At 38.8% G+C, this 24,280-nt stretch overlaps 1 protein-coding gene across 1 annotated transcript in view; it reads left to right on the top strand.

The window, feature by feature from the left end:
* LOC100940899 (partitioning defective 3 homolog B) overlaps positions 1-24,280 on the top strand; it is a 315,232-nt gene that overhangs the window by 146,607 nt on the left and 144,345 nt on the right. The window contains exons 4-8 of the mRNA XM_023510379.1: positions 14-100; positions 5,237-5,362; positions 7,837-8,195; positions 10,527-10,666; positions 12,093-12,221. Of these exons, the coding sequence (XP_023366147.1) occupies positions 14-100; positions 5,237-5,362; positions 7,837-8,195; positions 10,527-10,666; positions 12,093-12,221 (841 nt within the window). The remainder of the gene's footprint in view (positions 1-13; positions 101-5,236; positions 5,363-7,836; positions 8,196-10,526; positions 10,667-12,092; positions 12,222-24,280) is intronic.

Raw genomic sequence — 24,280 nt, 5'->3', positions numbered from 1 at the left:
TTTTCTGCCCCAGTGATATGACAAGAACTGTGGAGATTTCAGGGGAAGCAGGGCCGTTGGGAATACATGTAGTGCCCTTCTTTTCATCTCTGAGTGGAAGGTAAGATGTTTTTATTATTTCAGAAGCTCATGCTAGTGAAAACCTTAATATGATCTCCTTCTCCCAAATATTTTTTCAGAAAAGGAGTGTATAGTCTATTATTCAGATAGATACATCAAGTTAAACTGTTGTTGGCCACTTATATGTTAGGAAGAAAATAAAATCATTTGCTCTAAGATGTGATGAAAAAGAAAATCAATCACTGTGTCTCCATTTGTAATTAATTAGTAAATACTTTCTTAAAGTATCTTTGTCAGTGACAGGTAGTAAACAGAACCCATGGCAAAGATTTTAACATATCATTTGACAAATTCCACAGCTGAATTTGTTTTAATAATCCAGAATATTTTTCAACAAGTGAGTATAATAATTTCAAATTGATATTTCTTGATGTTTCTCAGGTATGTAGATTTAGAATAATAAATATTCTAACATTTTAAAGTAGCTGTATCAAAATCTGTACAAGCAAAATGTCATCATGCTATATATTTTTTTCTAGTATAAAATTTAGTCAATGAAAAATAACTTACCACATCCCTTTGGAATTTTAAGACATTATATTTCAAAATATATAATAGTATATTATATATTGTGGTAAATAGTAATTTAGATTATGTCAGCATTTCTTAAAATTCACGTTTATTTAACTAGATATAGGAAATTAAACTTATGTACCTCAGAGTTAATGTTAGGACTAGTGTAACAATCTTATGGAACTTGTTTTAGGTATTATGTCACTTTTCAATGTAATGACCATCTTTAACACGATCAGTATTGATAACAGTTGTCAGAAACTTAAAAGAAAATCAGTTTCTCACTCATATGCCATAATTTCAATTAATTTGCAAAATGTATTTTCTTAAATGTGTCTTTGAAAAGGCAGAATGGTTTATTTTACCTTAGGAAATTAAAGACCAGAAAAGTCAACTGATTTTCCCAAGGTCGCCCAAAATCCAGATCTCCTGATTTGTCCTCACTCCATTGCTCTTTCTGGAACTAAAATTTTCCCAAAGGTTATATAGTATTAATTTAATGGTTCTACATATTTATTCAGTTCAATCTACCCAATAGCAGGAAGAACAGGTTTAGTCATGGTATTTTGGTTGGCATCATATTGAGCAGGTAGCCATCTGCTACCTGTAATTGCAAAGTCATCACCTTTGTTTTTTTCTTCTGCAAATAACATCTGATGCCAAGCTCTTGTTGGAATAAATGTTCCCTAAAAATAAATGAGCCAGAAAGCTAGTGGCTCTTATTGTCTCATTTCCTGTATGTGTTAATAAGTGTGTTTATAAATGTTATGGGTTATGGCACAGGACAAACCGAGGTTGTTTTTGATAGACAGGGTGAATATTTGCTCAGTTGTCATGAGAAATTCTAATGGCTTTTGGCAGAAGTATATTGATAGAGCTTTGTGAAATACCAAAGCAGTTAAAGTATCGGGCTTTTTAGTTTAATGAAGCTGGAATGGAACACAAGATCCTCCCAATTTCCAGAAATGAGGAACTATACAATGTGACAGTCACTATACTTCATTTTCAATAGTCAGGAAAACAAGCCGACCTTACAGGCCAGAAATCCCCTTCTTTCACTGCAAATGAGGGAAATACACTGGACTCCCTTTTCCTTCCTGGGTCAGATCCCTAGCACAGCCTTATATAGAATAGTAGCAAGCATATTGGACTCGAAGTCAGAGCAATTGGATTTGAATTCCAGTGTTCTTTTTTTATAACCTTGAGCAAGTTCCCTAAACCTGCCTCTTGTGAATACCTACTTTACATCAAGGTTATGGGGATTAAATGACATTAAAAATATGAAATATCTTTGTAAAACACAAAATGTATGAATGTGTAAATCGTCAGTATGATGATTATTTTGGCTAAAGCAAAAAAAGCCTGATTCAGAAATGAAGTTTTATAAGTTCATGGTCAACTGTTCAGTAACTTGGTGAAATAGTGCTATTATGTATTTTTTTTTTTTTTTGCTATCCACAATATTATAGAAAGGAAATTTAATTAAAAAACATTAAAAATAATATGGAAGTGGAGACATGAGCCAATAAAAGTTAAGAAGTGTAATGAGTACAGGCTGAAACAGCACACTTAACTCAACCCATGTGTCTAGATGCAACTGCATATACAAGCGTGTCAGACAAGTGTCTGGCTTCACGTTTCCATATGGTTTCACTGTGTGAGAACAGGGGCTCAGTTAAGGTCGTAGTGGTAGACTTTGCTCTCAATTTCCTTCCATTTATCGGTTCGTGTCATTATTTTAAATGAGAATTTACATTTAATTCTTTATTACGATTACTATAATTGGCTTTGCCTCCAATGCATTTTTATTGATTTTTTTCTTTAAAAAAAAAATGCTGCCATACCTGTTGTTGAATAAGAAACCTAATCTCAGTTAGAACCTCCTGAGTCAAATATAGTGGCTTCTGTGCTAAAGTCTCAATGAATTCATTAGATAGCATAGCACAGGGGTGTTGAGTGCTGTTTGTATTGGTGACCACTGGCATAAACAAAACCAAATAAGCAGACAGAAGACTACATACTTATAAGTAAAAATCAACTTAATTTTATTTTGTTATCTGCTGGGCTTTTCCAGAATTAAAAATACAAAATCTAATCTTTTTAAGGAAAGATAGCATGAGATGATATACCTTAGTTTCACAGATGTATTAAAGACAGCTACAAATGAAGGAGAAAGAGGAAGGCTCAGTGAGGACTGACTGACGTGGAATCTAAGAAAGGAGATTTTAAGACAAAAATGTTGAGCTGGTGGAGTTGCTGGGGCTATGAGACCCTGAAGGAGGTACAGGAAGGGAGCGGGGACAGGGTATTGGTGCCTAAGAGCAAGAAGAATTGTTACCCTTCCTAATCTGCATATTTCAGCATCCTTTATCACTGCTCATTAATGCCAATTAATTGATTAGCCTTGGCCTATAATTCCTCAACAGCATTCATTTTTAAATTCTGTGAGTCTTGGTCCCAAATGAGACAACTACCATACCCTGCCAACTTGGGGCAAAGAGGATAATGAGATATTGTTTTCCAAGCCTTCTCTGGATGAAATCAAACTGGAGAGAATCCATCCCTTCCATGGAATAGAGAGGGCAGGAGAGGTTTGTTGCCAGCGACCAAACTAATAAAATCAGTCAGTTTTACATTTTACCAAAATTACCTCTGACACATGGGTTTTACAGTTGAGCTTATTCTGTCAATAAATTTTTCATGGAAAGTTAGGTTATTTAGATCAGTGAGGTTCACATCGCATACTCCAGCTGTACTATGCCAGCTAAATTGCAACCCAGTGGCCTGAAAGAATTAATTCATCTCCCAAAATGTGAAATTAAATCCTAGGGAGTAACATTACATGACTGATGATGTACTGAATTAAATTAAAGGAAGACTTGAATGCTTGTTAAAAAAATATCACTTACATAAACTAGTTTATAACCACATGTGAGCCTCCTAATGGATCATGTTATTGTGAATTCACCATAACAAAAATCCAAAATGCAAACTCTTAGAAGGCCGCTTAATTTAGGAAAAAAACACAATTTTGATCTTTTCTCTTTTACTTGTCAAATAATTCGATTTTTAATATTATGAGATTAAGGTAACACAGACTATTTTTGATTAATTTGCTAACCTACTAGATCTAGGAAATAAAGCACAGAACACATGTGCCTCTGACCCTGGGCCTTCTTGCAGGAGATGGCATTGATCATTTGCTGTTCTCTCGTGCAGCTGTATGCTATATTCATTTAACATCAGTGAAGTAGAGCCCTAAATATCATGGTGTGTGCCTTGCCTGTTAATGTCTTGAGATGCTGTGAGCTCATTAAATAAACGGAGGTGCTGGAGGACTTTGTGGTCACTCCAAACAACAAAACCACCTTCTCCAATACCTTCCTTACACACGGACCTTTTTCGGTAGTGGACCTTTACTCACATAGGAATGTACTTGTGTTTTATTTAGATTTGAAATTTAATGCAGGGGTACTAGAGAATAGCACCCCATGACAAAGTAGAGCAACAAGGGGATTGGGAAGGAGAGGTCACAGTTTCTTACTCTGGGACAAGCTAGGACCTTACTGTGTCACAAGAATGAGCATCCCTCAAGTAAGGAATAGCTAAAATATATGTGTTCCAATTTGTTTTTATCTTTTTATACCTATATTTTAATTCTTACAGCAATACTTTTCTTTCTCCTTTCTTTCTTTTCCAACCCTTCTGACTCTAAGTCACAGCCACAAAGACCTGGGAGCCACTTGGTCTCCTCTCTGAATGCAGTCTCTTCTTAGTTGAAATTTCAGATATTTGCCAAAGCCCTGGCCTGATCATGTCACTGCCCTGCCCAGAAGCAGCAGGTGGTAGGTACTCTGCCCCAGCTCCATCAGATCAAGTTCACTAGCTAGTGTTCAAATCTTCTCTGTGTGGCCCTGCTCTCTCATCCCCTGTGAGCTCTCAAAATCTATGATGGCTCCAGGGTTATTGGTGTCTCCAGTTTTTGAACTTCAACTATATCCTGAACCTGTAATAACCTCTTTACCTGGTCCAGGTCCTGGGCTTTGTCTCATAACTCCTTCATCCTGAGCACATGGAAGAAAACACCCAACACGTACCTGCTTCAGTGGCACTAATTCATGGGACTGAACTTCCTTCTAAACTAAGTACTGTAATCTGAGCTTAAATGTTCATTTACTTCTTAAAAATAAAAATTATTAGATAAGGGATTGAAAGTTCAAAAAATTCCTGTGAATATGTAATCCTCTGTCATGATTATACATCTACCTTGTCACTTACTCAGGTCCACTGTCAGCTATGATGTCGAGAATTCTCCAAACTGCAAGTCCTTGTCTCCACTAAGCTACACTAGCCTGTTCTGAGTTTACTGCCAGCATGAGAAATAGGGTAACAGATCAATGTTATGTGGGTTGCTATTTATGAATATTTGTCTGTAAGGGCTTTTTTTCTGGTAAGGATTTAAATAACAAAGAGTTGCCTGAGTCTAAAGCATGATTTCTTTCATAAATAGGAATCAATACTTATTTCTGGATAGTTGCAAGTGAAAAAATAATTAGCATATTATTATTCAGTGATTCTATTTCAACCTATATTTTGTATTTAGGATTCTAGGACTGTTCATCAGAGGCATTGAAGAAAACAGCAGGTCCAAGCGGGAGGGACTATTTCATGAAAATGAATGTATCGTAAAAATCAACAATGTGGATCTCGTAGACAAAACCTTTGCTCAGTAAGCACTTTTCCATTGTTTTGTTTGCTTTATTGATCCCAAGAATGGCTATAATCATTACTGAACTCATTATAATCAAAACTGTAGGTAGAATTTCTGGTCAGTTCCCTTTCAGTGATCCCAGGACATCCATTTTTGAACGCATCTAATGTTCTAGCATACTCTAACGTGGCCCACACACCTCTCTCCACGGTTGTAAGAATGATAAACCACAGAATATGGCAAGCCTTCCTGCCTGCTTGTCTCACTGGGGCATCAATGGATGGGTTTGTTTTTCCTGGGCTATGGGTCAGTTAGACTAGTATTTAATGGCTCTTTTCACAGGCTGTTAGTTCAGCTTATTAATTAACTTACTTGATGTCAGCAGTCTTCCTTAACCTGAAAAATCTGCAAGAGATGTCTATGAGGACTTGCTGGATCATAGGAACAAATAGCAAAAAATTAAAATATTCTCCCTCAAGAAATCGTCTCTCTGCATGTGAGAATGTCGTGGGAATAGTTTCCTGTACTCAAGAATTAGAGTATAGAGTAGCGCGATGCATATATATATATATATATATATATAGTTTTTAATGTATGTTGGCATTGCAGTGGGGTCCCGGAACAAGGGGATGTGAACTAATGCTCCTTAGTACTGATCACTTGCCTGTCCGTTTCTAACCCAAAGACTCCTAATGCATCTTCTCGCTGGGCATTTGCTGTCAACATTGCATGGGTAGGTGTAGAAGGGAGTGAGCACTTGTGGGTAGAGGACAAATAGAGACCGGCTGCTTAAATATGGAAAGAAATGAAGCTTTAAAAGAATCTGGTTTATTCAAATAATGATTGATAAAATTACACCTATTAGCGATGATTTTATATGCTACCTGGTATCCCAAAGTTCACCATCCATCGGAAAATTTAACAGATTTATATTATATTTAGTCTTTTTAGTATTTTTAATATTTATATATCAACAAGTTGAGAAATACTTCATAAAGTTTTTGCAAAACTTTGCAATGAACATTTTGTAAATAAAGGTACATTTAGCTACAATTTCCCATTTTCCCTATGTATGTATATATGGTACCCTTGGGGCACCCTGTACTGTGCTTTTTAGAAGGCCTTGGTAGGTATATAAGCAGACATTATCACTCCTCTTTTATAGCGCTGGAAATCGAGGCTTGTAAGAATTGAGTACGGAGTTAACATGGAGTAGAAACTGATTCCTACTCAAGCAAAAATAACATAATGGACCTGGCCAGAGAAGTTGGACAATCTAGAAACATCTTCCCCTAACCATATGAGGAATTAAGCCCTTCAGAAAGGAAGGAGGAGGGAGTGGATTGAGGGACCAGATAGCAGTTGAGATTATGATTAGTTGTTATTTGGTCTGACTTCTGGAGATGGAGACCTGAAATAAAGGTCGCTTAATTTAAATGAGATTAGTATCTATTTTTTTCCTAAAGAAAAATAAGCATGGATGTGGGCAGTGCATAGTTTGTGTGGCAGCTCCAAGTCATCAGCAAATCAGGCATCTTTTGTCTTCGTGCTTTGCGTCTCTTACCATGGGGCTACGATCTTTCCTTCCATCATTTCTGAGTTTTAAGAAATAGGGAAGAGAAACAGGAGGACAAGAAAAATTTCTGCCTTCCCGTTGAGCCACACTCTTTCAAAAAGCTTTTTCTTTAACTCCTTGACTTGCAGTTCATTAGCAAGAAAGACTGGGGAAAGTAGTTGCTTTACAGAGGCATGGGGCACACCAGGGCCTAAGGAAAAGGGGGAGAAGAAGTAGTAGGAAATCTGAGCAAGAATACAGAGTACTAGGGCAGAAACGTAGAAAGTATCAGGACTCCAGGTACATGTTGGGCTGACACTCCACTGGGGCATTTGGGCACAGTGAAAGTACCTCCTGAAATGTTTCCATGAGGACACCGCAGCGTCAAAATAGAGCTTCTGTAACACAGTCTATGTCAGAGAAGAGCAGTACTTTAGAAGGAAATCCTCAAAGGAATGTAACTAATAATCTGATCCAGAATATCAAACCATTGATAAATATCAATATACTTAAAGTTTGCTTTTTATATTCATTTCAGTAATCATCCTGCTTAGATTTTTGACTTACAAACATGTATAAGCTGTGGGACATTGGACAACTTATTTAGCCTCTCTGAGCCTCAACTTTCTCCTTTGCAAAATGAGAGACAATTGTATTTACCTATCATGTTTGTTAAGATTAAATGAGAAGCGTGTGTGTGTGTGTGTGTGTGTGTGTGTGTGTAGTAGTGTAACCCAGTGTGGAGGCACCTTCTGGGCAGGGGATAAGTGGTACCTAGTATGCACTTAACAAAGTCCTACTGACAATGATACTGATAGTGTCTCCCCAGAGCTTATTGCTACTGTGATGCTCCCCAGTGCCCCCATGCTGTGGCATTTTAGAAAGTGGTGTACTACAACACAGTGTATCATGGTCTGTTTACTAACTGTCTTTCAAGGGCTCAAGATGTCTTTCGTCAGGCGATGAAGTCCCCAAGTGTGGTCCTCCATGTGCTTCCACCTCAGAACCGTGAACAGTATGAAAAATCGGTCATTGGGCCTCTTAACATTTTTGGTAACAGTGATGGCGTTTTGAAAACAAAGATGCCACTTCATGTCCATGGAAAATCTGGAGGAAAGACAGTTAATCTTGCAGGGACGAACAGTCCTGAAGCAGACGCATCAACTTCCCTGACTCAAAACAAGAGTCCCCGAGTCCCAAGACTTGGAAGAAAACTGTCCTCTCCCCCACTCTCCCCTCTCATGGGATTTGGCAGCAAGAAAAATGCAAAGAAGATTAAGATTGACCTAAAGAAAGGTAATTATTGAATTATGCTTAATAGCGTTCTATTGTTGTAGCATGTAAAATTGGTTAAGAGAAATGCATTTAGGCTAATTTAGTTAATTCTCCCTTCATTTAATTGTATCAAAGAATAGATTTAAGTGTACGCTTTAGGTAACTTGAATTTGTTGAAATGGTTGTACTTTCTTATTCTTTTTCTGCTGGAGAATATAGATTATTTGAAGTAAGAAAATAGTAAAGACATGACAGAGAGTGGGAAAAAAATCATTGCAAACTTGATAGTAACAGAGCAATATTGTGTTGCAACATGATACTAAATAGGCCCGAAAATTCAGTTGTTCCTGTTTTGAGCAACAATTAGTGATTTTTGAAGCAGCCTTGAGACCAAGTGTAAAAATCATATTGTTTATATAAGACAGTTACATATCATTTCCATAAGACAGTTAACAGCAAAAATATTAATTCTCAGAAAGCAAATATGTAGTGATCACTAATTTCACTGACTCAACATTGCAAACACTTTTCCAAAACATACCTAATTTCTAAAGCATGTACTGATATGGTCTTTTCTTTCTTTACCTTTTTAAACTTTTCCATTTCAAGCACAGAGCAGTGAGAACAGACCATGTGTGTTCATGCATATTTATGCAATATTATTTAAACACACATAAGCATTCATGCACTTCTCTGCTTTTGTTCATTTTGTAACCTCTGCCTGATACTCCCTTCTTCCATTGCACCCTTCTGAAAGTCTGTGTTTTTAACATAATTCAAAGAAACCCAGAGCTCATAGATTCTTTACTGAATAAATAGAAAATTTAAGGTCATAGTAGCTTTAGAATACCAATTAATAAATATTTCAAAAAACAAATACATCTTTAATTAGGACATGATTCTGAAAAGATCTCTGATGCAAATTTCATTCACCTATGAGAATTCTATACTGAGAAGAAAATTGTGCTATCTTGAAGGTACAGTATTCTAGTGTGCTTAGCAATTACCTTTTTTTATTAAATGCAACAGTTGTACAAATGAGCTATGTATAGGACACAGTTTTGGGTGCTTTGAGGATAGAAAATAAATCAGATACAGAATCACCTTAAAATGCCATCATAAAGTCTCAAATGCAAAAATGAAGAATATGACATCACAGCTGTACTTTGAGAAGATTAATCTGACAGCAAAAAGATACACTGAAGAAGAGACCACACAAGAGAGGATCAGTAAGGGTACATGGCCCCTGAATGTGGAAATATAACATGCATCCCTTAATAGATGGCCAGCCAGAGGAAGGAGGAAAGAGGAGAATTACAGTGACTGCTGAGGTTTTCATCTAGAGCAACTTGTGTAATGGAGATGTCATTGCTGGAAGTTAGGACATTAAGTAGATGAGGATATTTGAAAAGTCAGGATCTGGATCAGAGAAGGGAGGGGGTCTGTAGTCAAGTTTGAAATGTACATGGTGATATCTAGGAAGTTCCCATCAGAGGCCAAACCAAGAGATACAGGTCTCTTCCATAGGGATGTAGTAGTTTGAGCCAGGAGCTGACCAAGGGAGATTAGAGGACAAATTGGTTCAAGACAGATCCTTAGGGAAGATCTGTGGTTATAGGGGAGGACAGCATGTAAGAGAGAGTGACAGAAGTGATGCCATCAGAGAGGTAGGGAAATAATCAGAAAATAAGGACATGAAAATCATGCAGGGAGTGAAGTTCAGTGATATGGTTGGTGGGACATGGCCAGGGGAAAGAAAGTCCAGTGTGAAGACTATGGCCGTGGGCAGGTCACTGGAGATTGGAGCATGAGGAAAGAATAAGAGTGGAGTAGGGGCTCTTTAGGGGAGAAAAATCTGAGCACATCTGTAGACTCCGTGAGATCAAAGATGCAAGAGAACTGGAACGAGATACGAGACTCCTATGACGGGGTGATGGGGGCAGCGGGCCTGGAACAAAGGCCACAGAGCAGTGTGTCAGGCTGGCCAGCTGACGAGTACTGACAAAACTCACCTCATGTCGCTTTTGCTTCTCAGCAAAGCATGAAGTCAAGTTATAATATACTACGAAATCAGTCTCCTGGGCATATGGATGACACGCATTTCTTCTAGAACCTGAAAAAATCAATGTTACACTCTGTGTCGGCCCTAAATACACTTAAGATACCATCAAACTATCAGGAATTATAAACCATATTTGAAACTAGAATACCTGAAGCATATGTAAAACCTCCCGAAATATGAATGTTTTACTTATTTTATGTTAGTCAAATTAGGTAGAGTTTACTGTAAGATTGACTATAATATCACTCATGCTTAAGGTGACTATCCATTTTCCCATTCTTCTACACTAGGCCCTGAAGGACTGGGTTTCACTGTGGTTACAAGAGACTCTTCCATACATGGTCCTGGTCCCATTTTTGTAAAAAACATTTTGCCAAAAGGAGCAGCAGTAAAAGATGGGCGCCTGCAATCGGGGGACAGAATTTTGGAGGTAAGAATTTCCTGTAGTATCTTCAGTAACATATTCCTTGGCATTTAAACAAATATATGGACATATATTTGGCTCAAATATATATATGTGTGTGTGTGTGTGTGTGTGTATTTTAGAGATAGAGTCTCACTTTATTGCCCTCTATAGCATGCCATAGTGTCACACAGCTCAGCTCACAGCAACCTCCAACTCCTGAGCTTAGGAGATTCTCTTTTCTCAGCCTCCCAAGTAGCTGGGACTACAGGCACCCACCACAATGCCTGGGTATTTTTTTGTTGCAGTTTGGCCAGGGCTGGGTTTGAACCCACCACTCTCGGTAGATGGAGCCAGCACACTAGCAGCTGAGCCACAGATGCCGCCCCTAATATTTATATTTTGAATGTAATATATTGAAAAGTATTACTCATAGACAAAATAAGGACTTCAAGCATAGAACTAGTTAATGAGCAGCCTAACTTTATAAGTCTCCAATCAGGTCAAGGATGTGGGGCCAAATAATAACAGATGCTTTTCCCTGATGTCTTTTTCTAATTTCTACCTCCCAGGGTTTCTGGGGAATTTGGATTGAATCTAGGAGTTCATCTATATTCAGTTAGGGCTAAGAATTTCAAAGCCACATCCAAGCCTTTGTAACAGTTCCCTTAGACTTTTGCCAGGTTGGGCCGGTATGTCTCAGGTGGATCCAAGTCCTATCCAGATCAGCAGCATCTGTGCTAGGCTAGGCTTTACAGGGAAAACTTCTCAAGAATTTTGCATAGGGAACTGTTTGAGGCACCCAAAGCAAGAGGATTATTACTTTTCCATTTATTTCTATTGAGGGCATCATCTTCATGATTATGTATTGTCAATTTATCTTTGAAGAAATCATCTTCATTGAAAGCAACACTATAGCTTTTTGTGTTATTCTCGATCACAAAAGAAGATGTACCCAATGACTGATGTAAAATTTGAATTTTCAATCATCCTTGATAATCCTGTGGCTATAATTTTCCGTCTGTGGAGAAAACCATAGCATTATATCAATAGTTTCCTACTTCTAGGGGATTTGCTGAGTGATAAGGGTTCACTTCCACTTATTGTATTGAGCAGAAGGAAATAGTGCCAGGTAAACATTTGAAATCAGCTTCATACCTATTTGAAGAATCATTTTCTGGTATTGTTCAGTTTGATTTTCCCTCATTAACAGTGTAATGTCTTAGGGAAAAGGTTGGTAGTAACTACAGACTGAGTTTGGCCAACATTTTAACTATGAGGGTTGGTGTATTATTGACAACACAGTTGGTTTCCACCTATATGTCTAGTTTTCATCTTTTCAGACCTTCATTGTTGTGATAGCCTATTTGCTGCTTACTTTCAAAAACTAGCTAGGACAGAAGAGGATAGCAAGTGCTATAATCAGTGCTGTTTCTATGATCTCATTCATTAGGTAAATGGGAGAGATGTCACCGGGAGAACTCAGGAAGAGCTTGTGGCCATGCTCAGGAGCACCAAGCAGGGAGAGACGGCATCACTGGTCATTGCCCGCCAAGAAGGAAATTTTCTGCCCCGAGAGCTGGTAATTATCAGAACTCAGTCTCACTGTATTTTTCAATGCAGACTTTAACACTGAATGAATTCATAATAGCTGAGGAATGAGTCCTGAATCACAGACTTCATCTATAAAGTTGAGTCACGCTGATAATGTTGCCCCATTTGGGATATCACCCTTTTAGGGAACTGATGTAATGAGTTGGGTATATGTAAACAGTGCGTCTGAGGCATATACTCAAACACCCTTTAGCAATAAGTAACTATTGAACAATAGTCAGATAATTCAATAAAATATACATGGAGTATGTGCCAGGTGCCAAGCGCTACGCAAAGCACAGTCAGCAAAACAATTCATGGATCTACTTTACTGGAGTTTATGGTCTAAAAGGAAGTAAAAATATAGCCAAGTATTCTGAATTGCTCTGTAGATTATGAAGGGAAATGCAAAGTGCTACATTAATAGAACAAGAGAATTTAACGTATTTTTGAGGGCTAGAATCGGCATCTGGAGGAAGAGAATTTCAGGAGTCTTATTAAAAATGTACACCCTTTGACCCAATAACCACACTTCTAGTAATCTGTCCTAAACTTATGGGAATAATGTTAAAAAAATTTGCGTCTATTGATTTTTTTTTTCCTAAAGTCCTATCTATTGCAGTGATGTATCGGGTGCTGTACTCCCATAAGGCATTGGTTAAATAAATAACTAGAGAGCTCTCTAGTGAAATATAATAGGTGCTTAAAATGGCCTCTATGAAGAATTGATAATAACATGAGAAAATGTTTATAATATAATGGTAAGTTAAAGAGTAGGGTATAAAATTATATATGCGGTATGATCAAATTACATTAATGACTTAAAGAAAAAAAAAGAACTGGAAAAAGATGTACCAGGAATGTTGGGGCTATGAGAAATTTTCATTTTCTAATTTTTTGTAACAAATACATATTACAATATTTTATTGAAATACTACACTTTTAAGAAGGCTACGGAAATCTCAAAAGGACTTTTAGGGCTAAAAACAAAGAGAAACAAATGTGTGAAAAGGACTTTGAATTACCTCCTTGTTTGTTACTGATATTTTCTGTGAATTTTTCTAAGAAATGACAAAGGCACATATAGGTAACATGATAGATTTATAGAGTTAGGTTATCAGAACAGCTGAGAGAACTGTAGATATTCAGCCCGAAGAACAGAAAGTTTCGGAGACATGATAATTGTTACCAAATATGTAGAGAGCTATTGTAGGATCGGAAAGGTGGCTCAATTTATTTCTTCAGACGGTCTCTATCCACTCATCTACTTATGCATTAAGTCAGCTGACAATTTACTGAGATTCTTCTGTGTCCAAAATTGGAGGTTGTGGATATACAAAACGTTAGCTGCCAAAGTAATTAAGACTCACTTTCTGTCCTCCTTGAGTTTATACTGAAACAAATGATTGGAAGGGCATAATATTGTAAAAATATTCTAACTATTGCACCTGTCCAAGAATGAAATAGGTGATGTAGAACACTTAATCAGAGTCTACCCTACTACTTGTCAAAGTTGCTCTAAAAAACAGTTCTCCCACTGAGGTTAGATACGACCGTACCACCGCTGTTCTCTCTCTGTATTCTGATCCTCTACTCTATACATGTGTTTATATTCATGTGTGAGTGGACAGCCTCACTGAACCACCTCTTTTGTACATTAATCCTCCCTGGTACTGGCCAGAAGACGCCCTTCCCTTCAATTTTCCTTGGCATGAGATTTCTTTTTGATCGTGCCTTGTCTTTCCCAACATCTTTTCCATTCTTCCCCTTTCCCTGTTGTAGGGAAGATCTGTAGAGAAATAGGGAAGAGAAGTAAAAACAGAAATACAAGCCCTAAAGCTGACAGCCCCCTCTCCCTTCCCATGCTGATTCCTTTGTACCCATTCTGGAGCACAGAATCCTGAACGTCTGCCTCATCTCCGCACAGAGATGAAGCTCTCACACTTCCTGAAGAGAAACTCCCTGGAAATGTGGAATCCAGATTTTTTTTTTCTCTAAGATATAGATATATTTTTCTGTCAATGTTTTGTTTATCCAAAGATTTCGGTCTTTCCCTATAAGGGTCAAAGTAATAAGAAATGATAAAAAGGGGGAAGCACGTGTGTGTGGCCAGAAGCCCATCCACTTCTCGCACCATTCTTTGCTTGCTAGAAGTAAAACTCTCTCCTCAGGGGGACTATGTGCATAGGTCAGGGATAGAACAAAAAAAGACATTTTCACGGTGTATTCTAGAAAAATAAAAAGCTGCATAAAAAAGAAACATTTCCGTCGGCCCCTACGCTGGCTGGCAAGAGAAACTAATGACAGAGCCTCCAGCCGGCCACTTAAACCCTCAGGAGCCCCAGTTCCACTTATAGTTCCTTACACCCTTCTCCCATACGTCCTCTCGAGTTTCTTACTCCATAGCTAATACCTTCTTCCTAGAAGCTTTGCTTCTCCCCTCAGGTAAGGGGGTAAGGGGTGCTGATCTCATCCCCAGTTTAAAACTCTGACTGCATTTCCCATCGAAGATAATTACATCTGGAAGTCGCAAATGGAATGGCCCTCAACATTGGCTCTGGAATTCAATTCCCAGAACTCAAGTTCTGTACCCACCACTGGCTAGCTGTGTGATCTAGAGCGGATCACAGTCATCGAAGGCTCAGTTTCCTCATCTATATCAGAAGGATTGTTGTGAGGATTAAAAAAGAGAATGCGTGCAAAGCTCTGAGCATAGATTCCGGCCAACTGTAAGTTCTCAATATCCATAATTATCTCTTCTAGTACACTGCCACATCGATCATCATAATACTATACTTTAAATATGTTAAGAGATAAATGGATTTTATACAAGCTTCCCTGGGACTCTTGGCTTTGAACAATGACTATTTTCTTTTTTATTTTAAAATGTATTCTGGGGTCCAAAAATACTAAATTACAAACAAAAATTTCATAACCAAGCAAAATCATGAGTGCGGCAGCCTGTATATATTATTTTACTCTCATTTAAGGGAATCCAGTGAAATTTTATTTCTATCCCAGAAATGACATCATAAGCTGAGCCCACCAGGGAGCATATGATTATAATTGTGCAGCTATGAGATGATGGTGCAAATAAATAATGTGTCCTCATCATTTTTAGTTTTATACGAAGTTGGGAGGGCATGGGGTTAGTATTTATTCCCTTAGAACTTTCTGGGAAATAACCTAAACTCTCAAAAACAACAGTCCACCATCCAAATATGTGGGCTGTCCTTTGTAACCACAGCAAAACAAGGGCCGTTAAAGCTTATGAGCACCTAAGTCACATGGACCCAGAATCTTTGTTTTGGAGAAATATGGAATATATTCTTTTTTACAGCCCAAGTGCCCGCTTTGAGCTCTAAGGAGCAAGAACCGTATAGGAAGTGTAAAGAGAGGTCGTGTTTGGCTTGCACTGAACTATTTCAGTGGGGATTACTTCATAGCGTGGCACACACCGGGCTGTTGGAAAGGGCGAAATGAAGAACAGCGTGGTAGGCGGTACAGCTTCATGTTTGCCTTTCAAAACTCAAAGGTGGTGTCGCTTTGGTCTCTTCCGCCTTATCATGATAGATGCACACACTTGACTTTCCATCGAAAATCTGGCAGGATGAAGGAAGGACAGCACTTCCTGCTTTTGTCTTGTCCTATCTCCTTTGAAGAAAACAAACTATGTTTATTGTTTTCCTGTTCTGAGAAACCGCCTTCTCCCTCTTGGGAAGCCCGGCTCGTTCGTGAGCTTTCTACCTTCTTAAGCGCACTGCACTGCCAGTTTTCTGACAGTGGAATCTTCCTTGCTTCCTGGTTATCATTAGCTGCTTGTCAAGTGGTCAGCAGTGATACAGGAAGTGCCAATATAGGGCTGTCTCATGGATGCGACCCTCTGCCATTCCGCAGGCTGTATTATCTGTCCATGTCCTGGTCGTTTCTCCTGACCTGCCTCCTTTAGACAGTTCTTTAGAACTGTCCCGAACTGTCTCTTCTCCCTGTCCTTCCTCCTAAGCTCATTTAGCCGACCTTCCTCCTGTCTGTTGCAGGCAGGGTTGAAAATCAATGAGAAGAATTTATGCAGTAATAGCCCAACTATTTAGCTGTTTCTGGTATCTTTACCAAAAGAACTGTGCTTCAAGGGTAATCTTTCCTGAATCCCAGTCTGAAAGGTCCTTTGATGCCTTCAACTCCTGGCTGGGTGAGAGTTTATTAAAGATGTGTTCACATAAGGAACATTTTTTTCAGAAGGCACTTAGAGATTAGTGTTGGTAATAGAATTGGAAGGTGAAACTGCTGCGTTTGTGTCTTTGCTTGAAATGGAAACAAACCACTTAATCAGTGGTTTGTTTGGTCTGTTCTGTAAGAGACAGGACCCACCACTTCTTTTCTATTCCTGATACCTGAAATACTTTTTGTCTTATGCTATGTGTCAGATAAAGCCATCTTTCCACTTAAGAAAGATCCTGAGAAACTGAGAGCTAGAGAGGAAGAGACTGCCGTTTGCCATGTATGTACACGCACCTGTGCACGTATGTGCAACTTTTTTTGTCTGTTGGGGAGAAAGGAATATTCTGCTATTTCTTTGTTAACTTCCTTAACGTTTCATATTCCAACATGCTGCCTTATCTTTAAATTATCCTGAAAATCACAGCAACCCCTGGTGGGTAAAACGAGCGGAGAAAAATTTCAAATGTATTTATAATTTCTACCTGCCAAGTTTGCCTGCTATTAAATGCTGGCCTCTGCAAGTGAGATTAACTGCATTTCAAGCAAGCAAGTTTCTCCTGGCTGGCATGATTGAGAACCAAAAGTTAGCCATGTTTGTCATGCTGATTTGACCTTCACTTAAGAATATTGCTTTTGCTGAGAAAAAATGATACACACGTGTGTGGAGACTTCCTTAAAAGTTGCTGAGGTTCATATATCCAACACTACCGTATTTACCTGTCCCTGTGGCTGGTAAGCAAGTGAGATACGGTGTCAGCTCCTTTGTGGTTTTCTCTATCTTATTATTAAGTGAAAAATTCACATCTTCAAATGTCAAATTATTTAACATCATAAATTATAGAAGAATTTTGGTCTGAAATCTTAGATGAACCTCATTTAACTGATACATTATTTCATTCCCTTTGGCTATTTGATTCAAATGATTCCATGCTTAATTAACCAAGATACTTAAGGAAGAATGAATATTATAGCAGTTATTTGTGGATAAGTAGCAGAAATTGAAGGATAATTTCAGGACGATTTTTCTGCCTAAACCAAAGTGCAAGAGCTATGCTTTGGAATTTAAATAATCATGCAGAAACTAAAATGCATTGCCGTATTGTATGTATTTTCCTAGTAACACATTTTCAGTGTCTTTGACATGAAGTCTTTGGTAAGATATACTTTCAACTTCAACTTCTCTCGACAATAATTTCCACTTTTTTCTTATTGTATTTTTATTCAACCCATATGTACTGAATCTTAGTCAAAGCTCTGCAATATGAAATTCCAGAGATCAATGAGATATATTCCTATCCTTAAGAAGCTTCTAGCCCCTAAAGAAGAGTGATGAGTAGATCAAATTATGCAAAGAAAGTGTAATAGGATTTAAAGTATGTTAGGAACCAAGGAAACCTTCAAGAACATAACAGAATTTGAAAAGACGCTTGTTGACTGCATAGTATTTCAAAATGCAGATCTAGGTGGGGGAAGGAAACCCCATCTTCAATCATGCATAGATTAGAGATACAAAATATATTAAAGGGATAGTAGGCAGCCCAACTTGACAGATTATTGAGCAAGAGACCAGCATGGAAAGTGTTATTTAGAATAAATTTGAAGGGACAAAGAGATGTTGGGATACCTACCAAAAACTCATGGTAACTTATTAGAGGATACTGGTAAGGAGCTTAGGATCTGGAATCAGGCTTGGGTTGAATCTTGACTCTGCCACCTGTCCACTGAATCGCCATCATAAACTGACCTTCCTGAGCCTCCATTCCTCCTCCCTAACACAGAGATTAGATTAATGTCCACCCAAGAGGTGAGTTGTTAGGATTAAATGAGATGTATGTAAAATGCTTAGATCAGGGCACAGAGGATGGGCTTCAACAAATGTTTTATTATTATTATTATCATCATCATCATTGTGCATCTGAGAGATCTCAAGTGCCCAGGTCAGGGGTTCCCACCTGTTGGGAATGGAGAGAGATACAGAGGTAGACAGCTTTGGTTTTAGCAGCTAATAAATATGAGAGTAATAGAGTGAGAGATAGTAATAATTCCAAAATTGGAATTTCTTGTGATATCATTAATAGAAGTATAGGTTGGTTTGGAGGAGAAAATAATTGTTTTTATCCTAGAATTCCATTCCTGTCATGGATCCCAAATTGTTCCATAGACCAGTGATCCTCAGCATTTTTTTCTTCCCCCTCCAGCCATTCCAAACTCTTTTCGTCTATTAATTCTTACTAGTGCCCTCTCTTTGGGGAAACACTTGCAATGAACCTGGCCTCTACCGCTGGTCTCCCCACCTCTTCCCCTCACAACTCCTTAAGCTATCTACCTATGGGCCATTTCCTTGAGCAGAGCTTCATGGAGGCCCCAGGTCTGGTTTATGGAGCCTTACTTAGTTTCCCATCCATAGTCAGGGCTCCCCTTAGCGTGACGCTGAACCATACGATGTTAAATTTTCCCCAATCAACCTTCAGAATGATAGAGAATTAGCCCTTAAGAGTCCACTGTCCAGAGTCTCATGCCTGGATGTGAAAGCCTGCTTTCATTGCTTTAGTTTCCTCATCTGTTAAATGAAAATAAAAACAACACTTACAATGCAGGGTTGTGTGACAAATAGCCGAGCACAGATGCTAATATACAGTGAGTACCAAACACTCAGTGTTATCCCCTGTCATTATTCCTGTGCCTGGAGCATGGTATGTGCCCAGTAAGTATTTGTTGACTGAATAAAGCTGGAGCTGATGATATAGAAAGCTGGGACAGGTGTTAGTAAAAGAGCTATTACTGCTACTCTGTATTTAATCTGCATTCAGGTTCTTATCTATTCTGTACAATTATTTTAAACCACATCAAAAAAATATATACAGGAAATTTTTCAGATTTCTCATTACAGTTATACAAGACAGCGAAAGTTAGGATAGGGAGCTTTTGTAAATGACAATTTAGATGGTTTCAGTTATGAAGACATTTGAACAATCTAGTACAATTTATTGTACAGACATATAAAAGGGGTATCATTACTATATATTTTAAAATGTTAAAAAAATGTTAAGAGGTATTTTTACAAAATTAAAAGTATTTAAAAGCATTTTTAAATGCTTCACTTTTGGCTACAACAATTTGTTAGAACAAAGGTTGTCTAAGTGTGGTCTCAGACCAGCATCGCCTTGGGAACTTAATGGACCTGCGGATTCTCAGGATCCCCCAGACCAGTGTTTTTCGACCTTTATTTTAATCTCACCACACACTTGAATGTATACTTAAACTTCCACAGCTTCCATATATTATGTTGATCAAAAAAAATAAGAGTTAAAAAAAGAACATACTTACAGTGCTCTGAACTTTTTTCAAAAATAATTTTATTAATGATTTTTAAAATTTTTTTCACAGCACACCTAAGATCCTCTCACGGCATACCATTGTGCCACAGTACACCAGTTGACAATCGCTGATCTAGAGCCACTGAATCAGAAAATCTTGACATGGAGCTTTAGGGATCTGTGTTGGAACGAGCATTCCAGATGACTCTGATTGATGCTCACTCCAGTTTAAGAACCATTGGAATAGTGGTTTCCATTATAAAGAACGTGAAGCTTATAGGATAACTGAGTGTCAATGACTGACTAGCTTTAGTGACCACATTTTCAATTTTATCTCTCCCATTCTGTGAACAACTTTTTGTTCTTTGAAAAATATTCTGTGAAAATTGCAAGCCCAATTGAGCTGTGCCCTTTTGGCCATAGGCCCCTCATTTTGGCAAAAGGCCAGTTCTGAGTGCAGTGCAGTTACCCAACCTAGTAACACCTGATTCATTTAGGCAACCCCTCCCCCCAACTTGTACTTGACTTTTTCAGGCCCAACTTGATTGTGCTTAAAATTTCCACACTCAGTTTGATTGTGCTCCAGATTCATCAGGTGCCGCCCTGTACCTTGTAGACGCAGAAGCATACCAAAGGGAGGTACTGTTGAGAGCCTTGGGCGATGGGCTTATTGTTACTTGTTTGCTGTCACACCTGTTTCCCTTCTCCTCTTCTCCATGTCTCCTCCACTGGATGCTGAAGGGTAAGGTATGTTTCTGTTGACCCCTGACATGGAGCATAATCCACCATCCACCATTCTACTGTGGGGAAACGCATGTTGGAGAATTCCAAACTCCCAACACAGCGATCCTTACTTACTGTCACACATCAACTATGCACGTCTCCCTTTATCAGATGTTAAAGATTAGGAAAATGAGGCACAAAGACACCACCCCCCTTACCAAACTTCACATTGTCTGTCAGAACTCAGAGATATTTTTTAAGCAAGACTTCCACCTCACCGAGGCAAGCCCTGCCCCTTCCCTCACTGGTGCTCTGTGCTAAGAGACGGACGGGGCCCTTCATCTTTGCCAGTGTTTCAAATATGTTCAATAACCCACAAGGCTGAAGGATTAGTAATCATTTGCTACTCCCTGCGAAGTACTTACCCCTGAAAGAATCTTACGGAACTTGTCAGCAAAATCTAGTCTTGATAAAATCAATGATGATAAATGCTGTGGTTCAGCGTCATTAAAACAGATGGAGGCCGTGTGGGCTATCTTGCCAGGTCAGATGGCTTCCAGGTGCCGGAACGTAAATACTCGAAGACTTTTATCACAAGACTGGTTTCACTGGAGAAAGGAAGGCAGTAGAAGAAGTTAGAGACTGTGCTTTGAAGCAGCAGCTCATGACATTTCAGAAGATTGGGGCCTAATTACATTGTCTAGGACAGTTAACAAGGAAGAGCCATGAGATTCAGCCCTATTTTCATGGCATGAGACATAGGCCTTATTAGTGGCCACTGGGCCATGATGAGGCTTCCAGAGGCTAGAGGAAAAGAAAAAATTTCGCTAAATATTCATGTTTAAGCAGCTCAGGAAAAGTAATATTGTGACCAACCACCGACTATATCCTTCTTATCATCCAGTTAGCCAAATGTTACCAGTAATTTATGCCAGCTGTTGACGGGGAGCAGCTGGGCAAGAAGGGGGTTACAAAACTCGGGGGATGACCTTGATTTGCTTAATTGCCTCTATGCCTGTGATCAGTACATTTGCTAAGGTACATTCGGTGTAAGATAAGGAAATGTATTCATTTTGGAAAGGATATCTAAAGATTAGGGGGAAAAAATACTGCCTTAATTGATTATGGCTGACTTTTCCAGCTGTTATCAAAGTAAATAGCATCCATGTGAAACTGCTCTGCAGTCCATTTCCTTCTGAGAGTATACTTCGAGGTCTGGACATGTTTCATCTGCCTGTTTTTCCAGGAAAATGTGTGATCTTTATCATTAAAGAGTATCAACTTACAATCACTATTTTTTTTTTCCTAAGGGCTGGTAAAACAGAGATAGACACTTAAATAACAATCTGTTGCTACTTACCTCCTCCAACGCCCCGTCCCCAAAGATTCTCTGGGCAACGACTTTTAAATATATTCTCATTATTTTTAATGAGTGTGCAGAACATACAACACATAATGCACCAGCAGCTCGGTGGCCTTTCACTGAACTTGTCAGATATAATAAAACGTCGCAGGGGTTAAGATGCATTTTCCTTTAAGATATCATAATTATTTAAATTAAGATGCCCAAGTAACATGCATGTACTATTTATTTCTCGTGGCCGCCTAAAGGAAGTCCCACCACAGTCCCAGTTCTCTCGTAAAGAAAAAGAATGTTTTATCACAAATGCTTAAAAGACAAAAGAACATTTAATATTGTTATGTCTCTTTAAGTTTACCCTTCTTCAAATCCGTCTCCATGGCAGGATATTCAATTATAAACGAGTCCAATTATGTTTCCTAGCCACTCATTGAGTTATATGCAGGACTTTTATCACCTAGTCTTTCCGTAATTAATTCTTTGCATTTCTTAGTGGCTTAGGACCTAAGTAAGGATTAACAGCTTGAACTGTTGTTTCAGTTTTCCCATATTTCCTCTTTCTTTTCTTGCCTTTTCCTTCCTCTCTCCTTTTCTGTCCTTTCTTGCTGCTAACTTCTCATCCTGCCTTTCTGGAAGCAAGTGACACTCTGTATGTTATCTCTCAATTACAGAATGTATTTATTTCTACTTTATATTAAACTAGTAAGTTGTGAGGAAGGCAATAGCACATTATGTTAAATTACATTAAAATGCCAGGCAGTGATGAAGATGGAGGTAATGGTAATGGAATGGAGAAAAATACCAGTTCCAAGGATAGCCAAGCTCCTCTCACTAATCATTCACTCCGTAACTACTGTGGCTCCTGCTTAGGGACCTGTCCGCCTCAGTACCCTGCAGGTGAGTCCTGGACCTGAAAGGGCCAATTCTCTCCCTTCTGGGCTTCCCAGCACCTATATATTTTATGTTTAGACCCTTGACTTCCCCCTGGAGGAGAAAAACAAACAGAAACAAATGAACAAAAAAAGAAAATAAACCCCAACTGGCAAAACACAGGAATGTCCAACCAAAACATCTTATTCACGGTTTACCTTCACTCCATCTTCCTGAAACCAAATACTTCTCTACTGTAATATGCAAAAGAGAGGTCGATGTTCAGGACGATCATCTTTCCTAGGCTTCCAGTCCCCTCTTCTGCTGGGTCCACATTAGAGATAACAGGACTCAGTTGTTCTACCAATATTTACTGAACACCTATTTAACTGATCTAATATTTATTATTTATTTCTGCTAGATGCTGGCTATGAATTGAGTGTTCTAAAGTGCACTAAAACGTGGTCCCTGAACTCCAGGAGTTTGCAGACGATGCTAAGTGCTATGAGAGAAACAATTGAAGAGCATGGCACAATACCTGGCATCTGTGAGAAAAGCTAATGGGAGGAAAATAATTGCATATAGTTAAGGAAGCTGAGAGGTTAACAGTGAACTAGCAGCTATAAAAAGAAAGAAACCAAAGTCCTTTAAAAGTCAAAGGGCTTTAGGGGGACTTTAAAATCATGAAAGATTTTATTTATGATGGAGAACTCTGGTTGGTCCCTGGATTCTGAATTCAAAGAAGGGAAGGGGGGGGAACTTCCAGAGATATGAAGAATGAATGAATTACAAACACCTTTCCAAAGGCAGGAAGGAAAAGTAAGGAAAGGGAAGAAGAAGAGTAGGAAGAAAGATTTTGTTTGTAATGACAATGTTGTTGGCTGCTTGTACTATCTTTGCAAGTCTGTAACGAGACCCTTTCCAGAGCTAATCTACAAAATCCATTATATATGAATTTAACATCTAATTGATATCCTCTTTTAGAATTTCTGTATTTTAGTTACCTGTGGCTGTTTAAGAAACAGCCTCCAAATTTTAAGTCTTAAAACGTTGATGTGTTATTTCTCAGAGTGGGTTCTATGAATGATGGTTTCTCTGCTGGTTACGTTTGGGCTTATTCACCTGGAGCAGCTGCCAGGCTGGAAGGCCCATGGTGGCCTCGCTCACAGGTCTGTCAGTTGATGCTGGCTGTGAAGTCAAGTGAAACAGCTGGGTCCCTTGTCATGTGTCTTCTTGCCCTGTGGAAGGCGAGTCCAGAGTCCTCACGTCACATTTTCAGGCCGGCAGAAGCCACGAGGCTCCTGAGGCTCAGATTTGGAAGTTGCAGTGTCACAGCTGCTTCATCCACTGGGTCAGGGCAAGTCAGGAGGCCAGTCGAGACCCAAGGAACGGGGGGAATAGATTCCCTTTTCAGTGAAAAGACCAAAGACTCACACTTCAAGGAGATGTACTTTGCTGGGGGGCACACTGTTACCATCTCGCACATCAGGATAGGGAAGCTGGAGAGTACACTGCTGTGTAACAGAATGAGTATTGGTCTGGGACGTGAGACTGGAGTTC

The sequence above is a fragment of the Otolemur garnettii genome, unplaced genomic scaffold (assembly GCF_000181295.1).
Source record: "Otolemur garnettii isolate 467f Iridium unplaced genomic scaffold, OtoGar3 scaffold00013, whole genome shotgun sequence".
NCBI lineage: Eukaryota > Metazoa > Chordata > Mammalia > Primates > Galagidae > Otolemur > Otolemur garnettii.
Note: the sequence above shows the minus strand (reverse complement) of the source record. Positions and strands in the feature narration are given on the sequence as shown.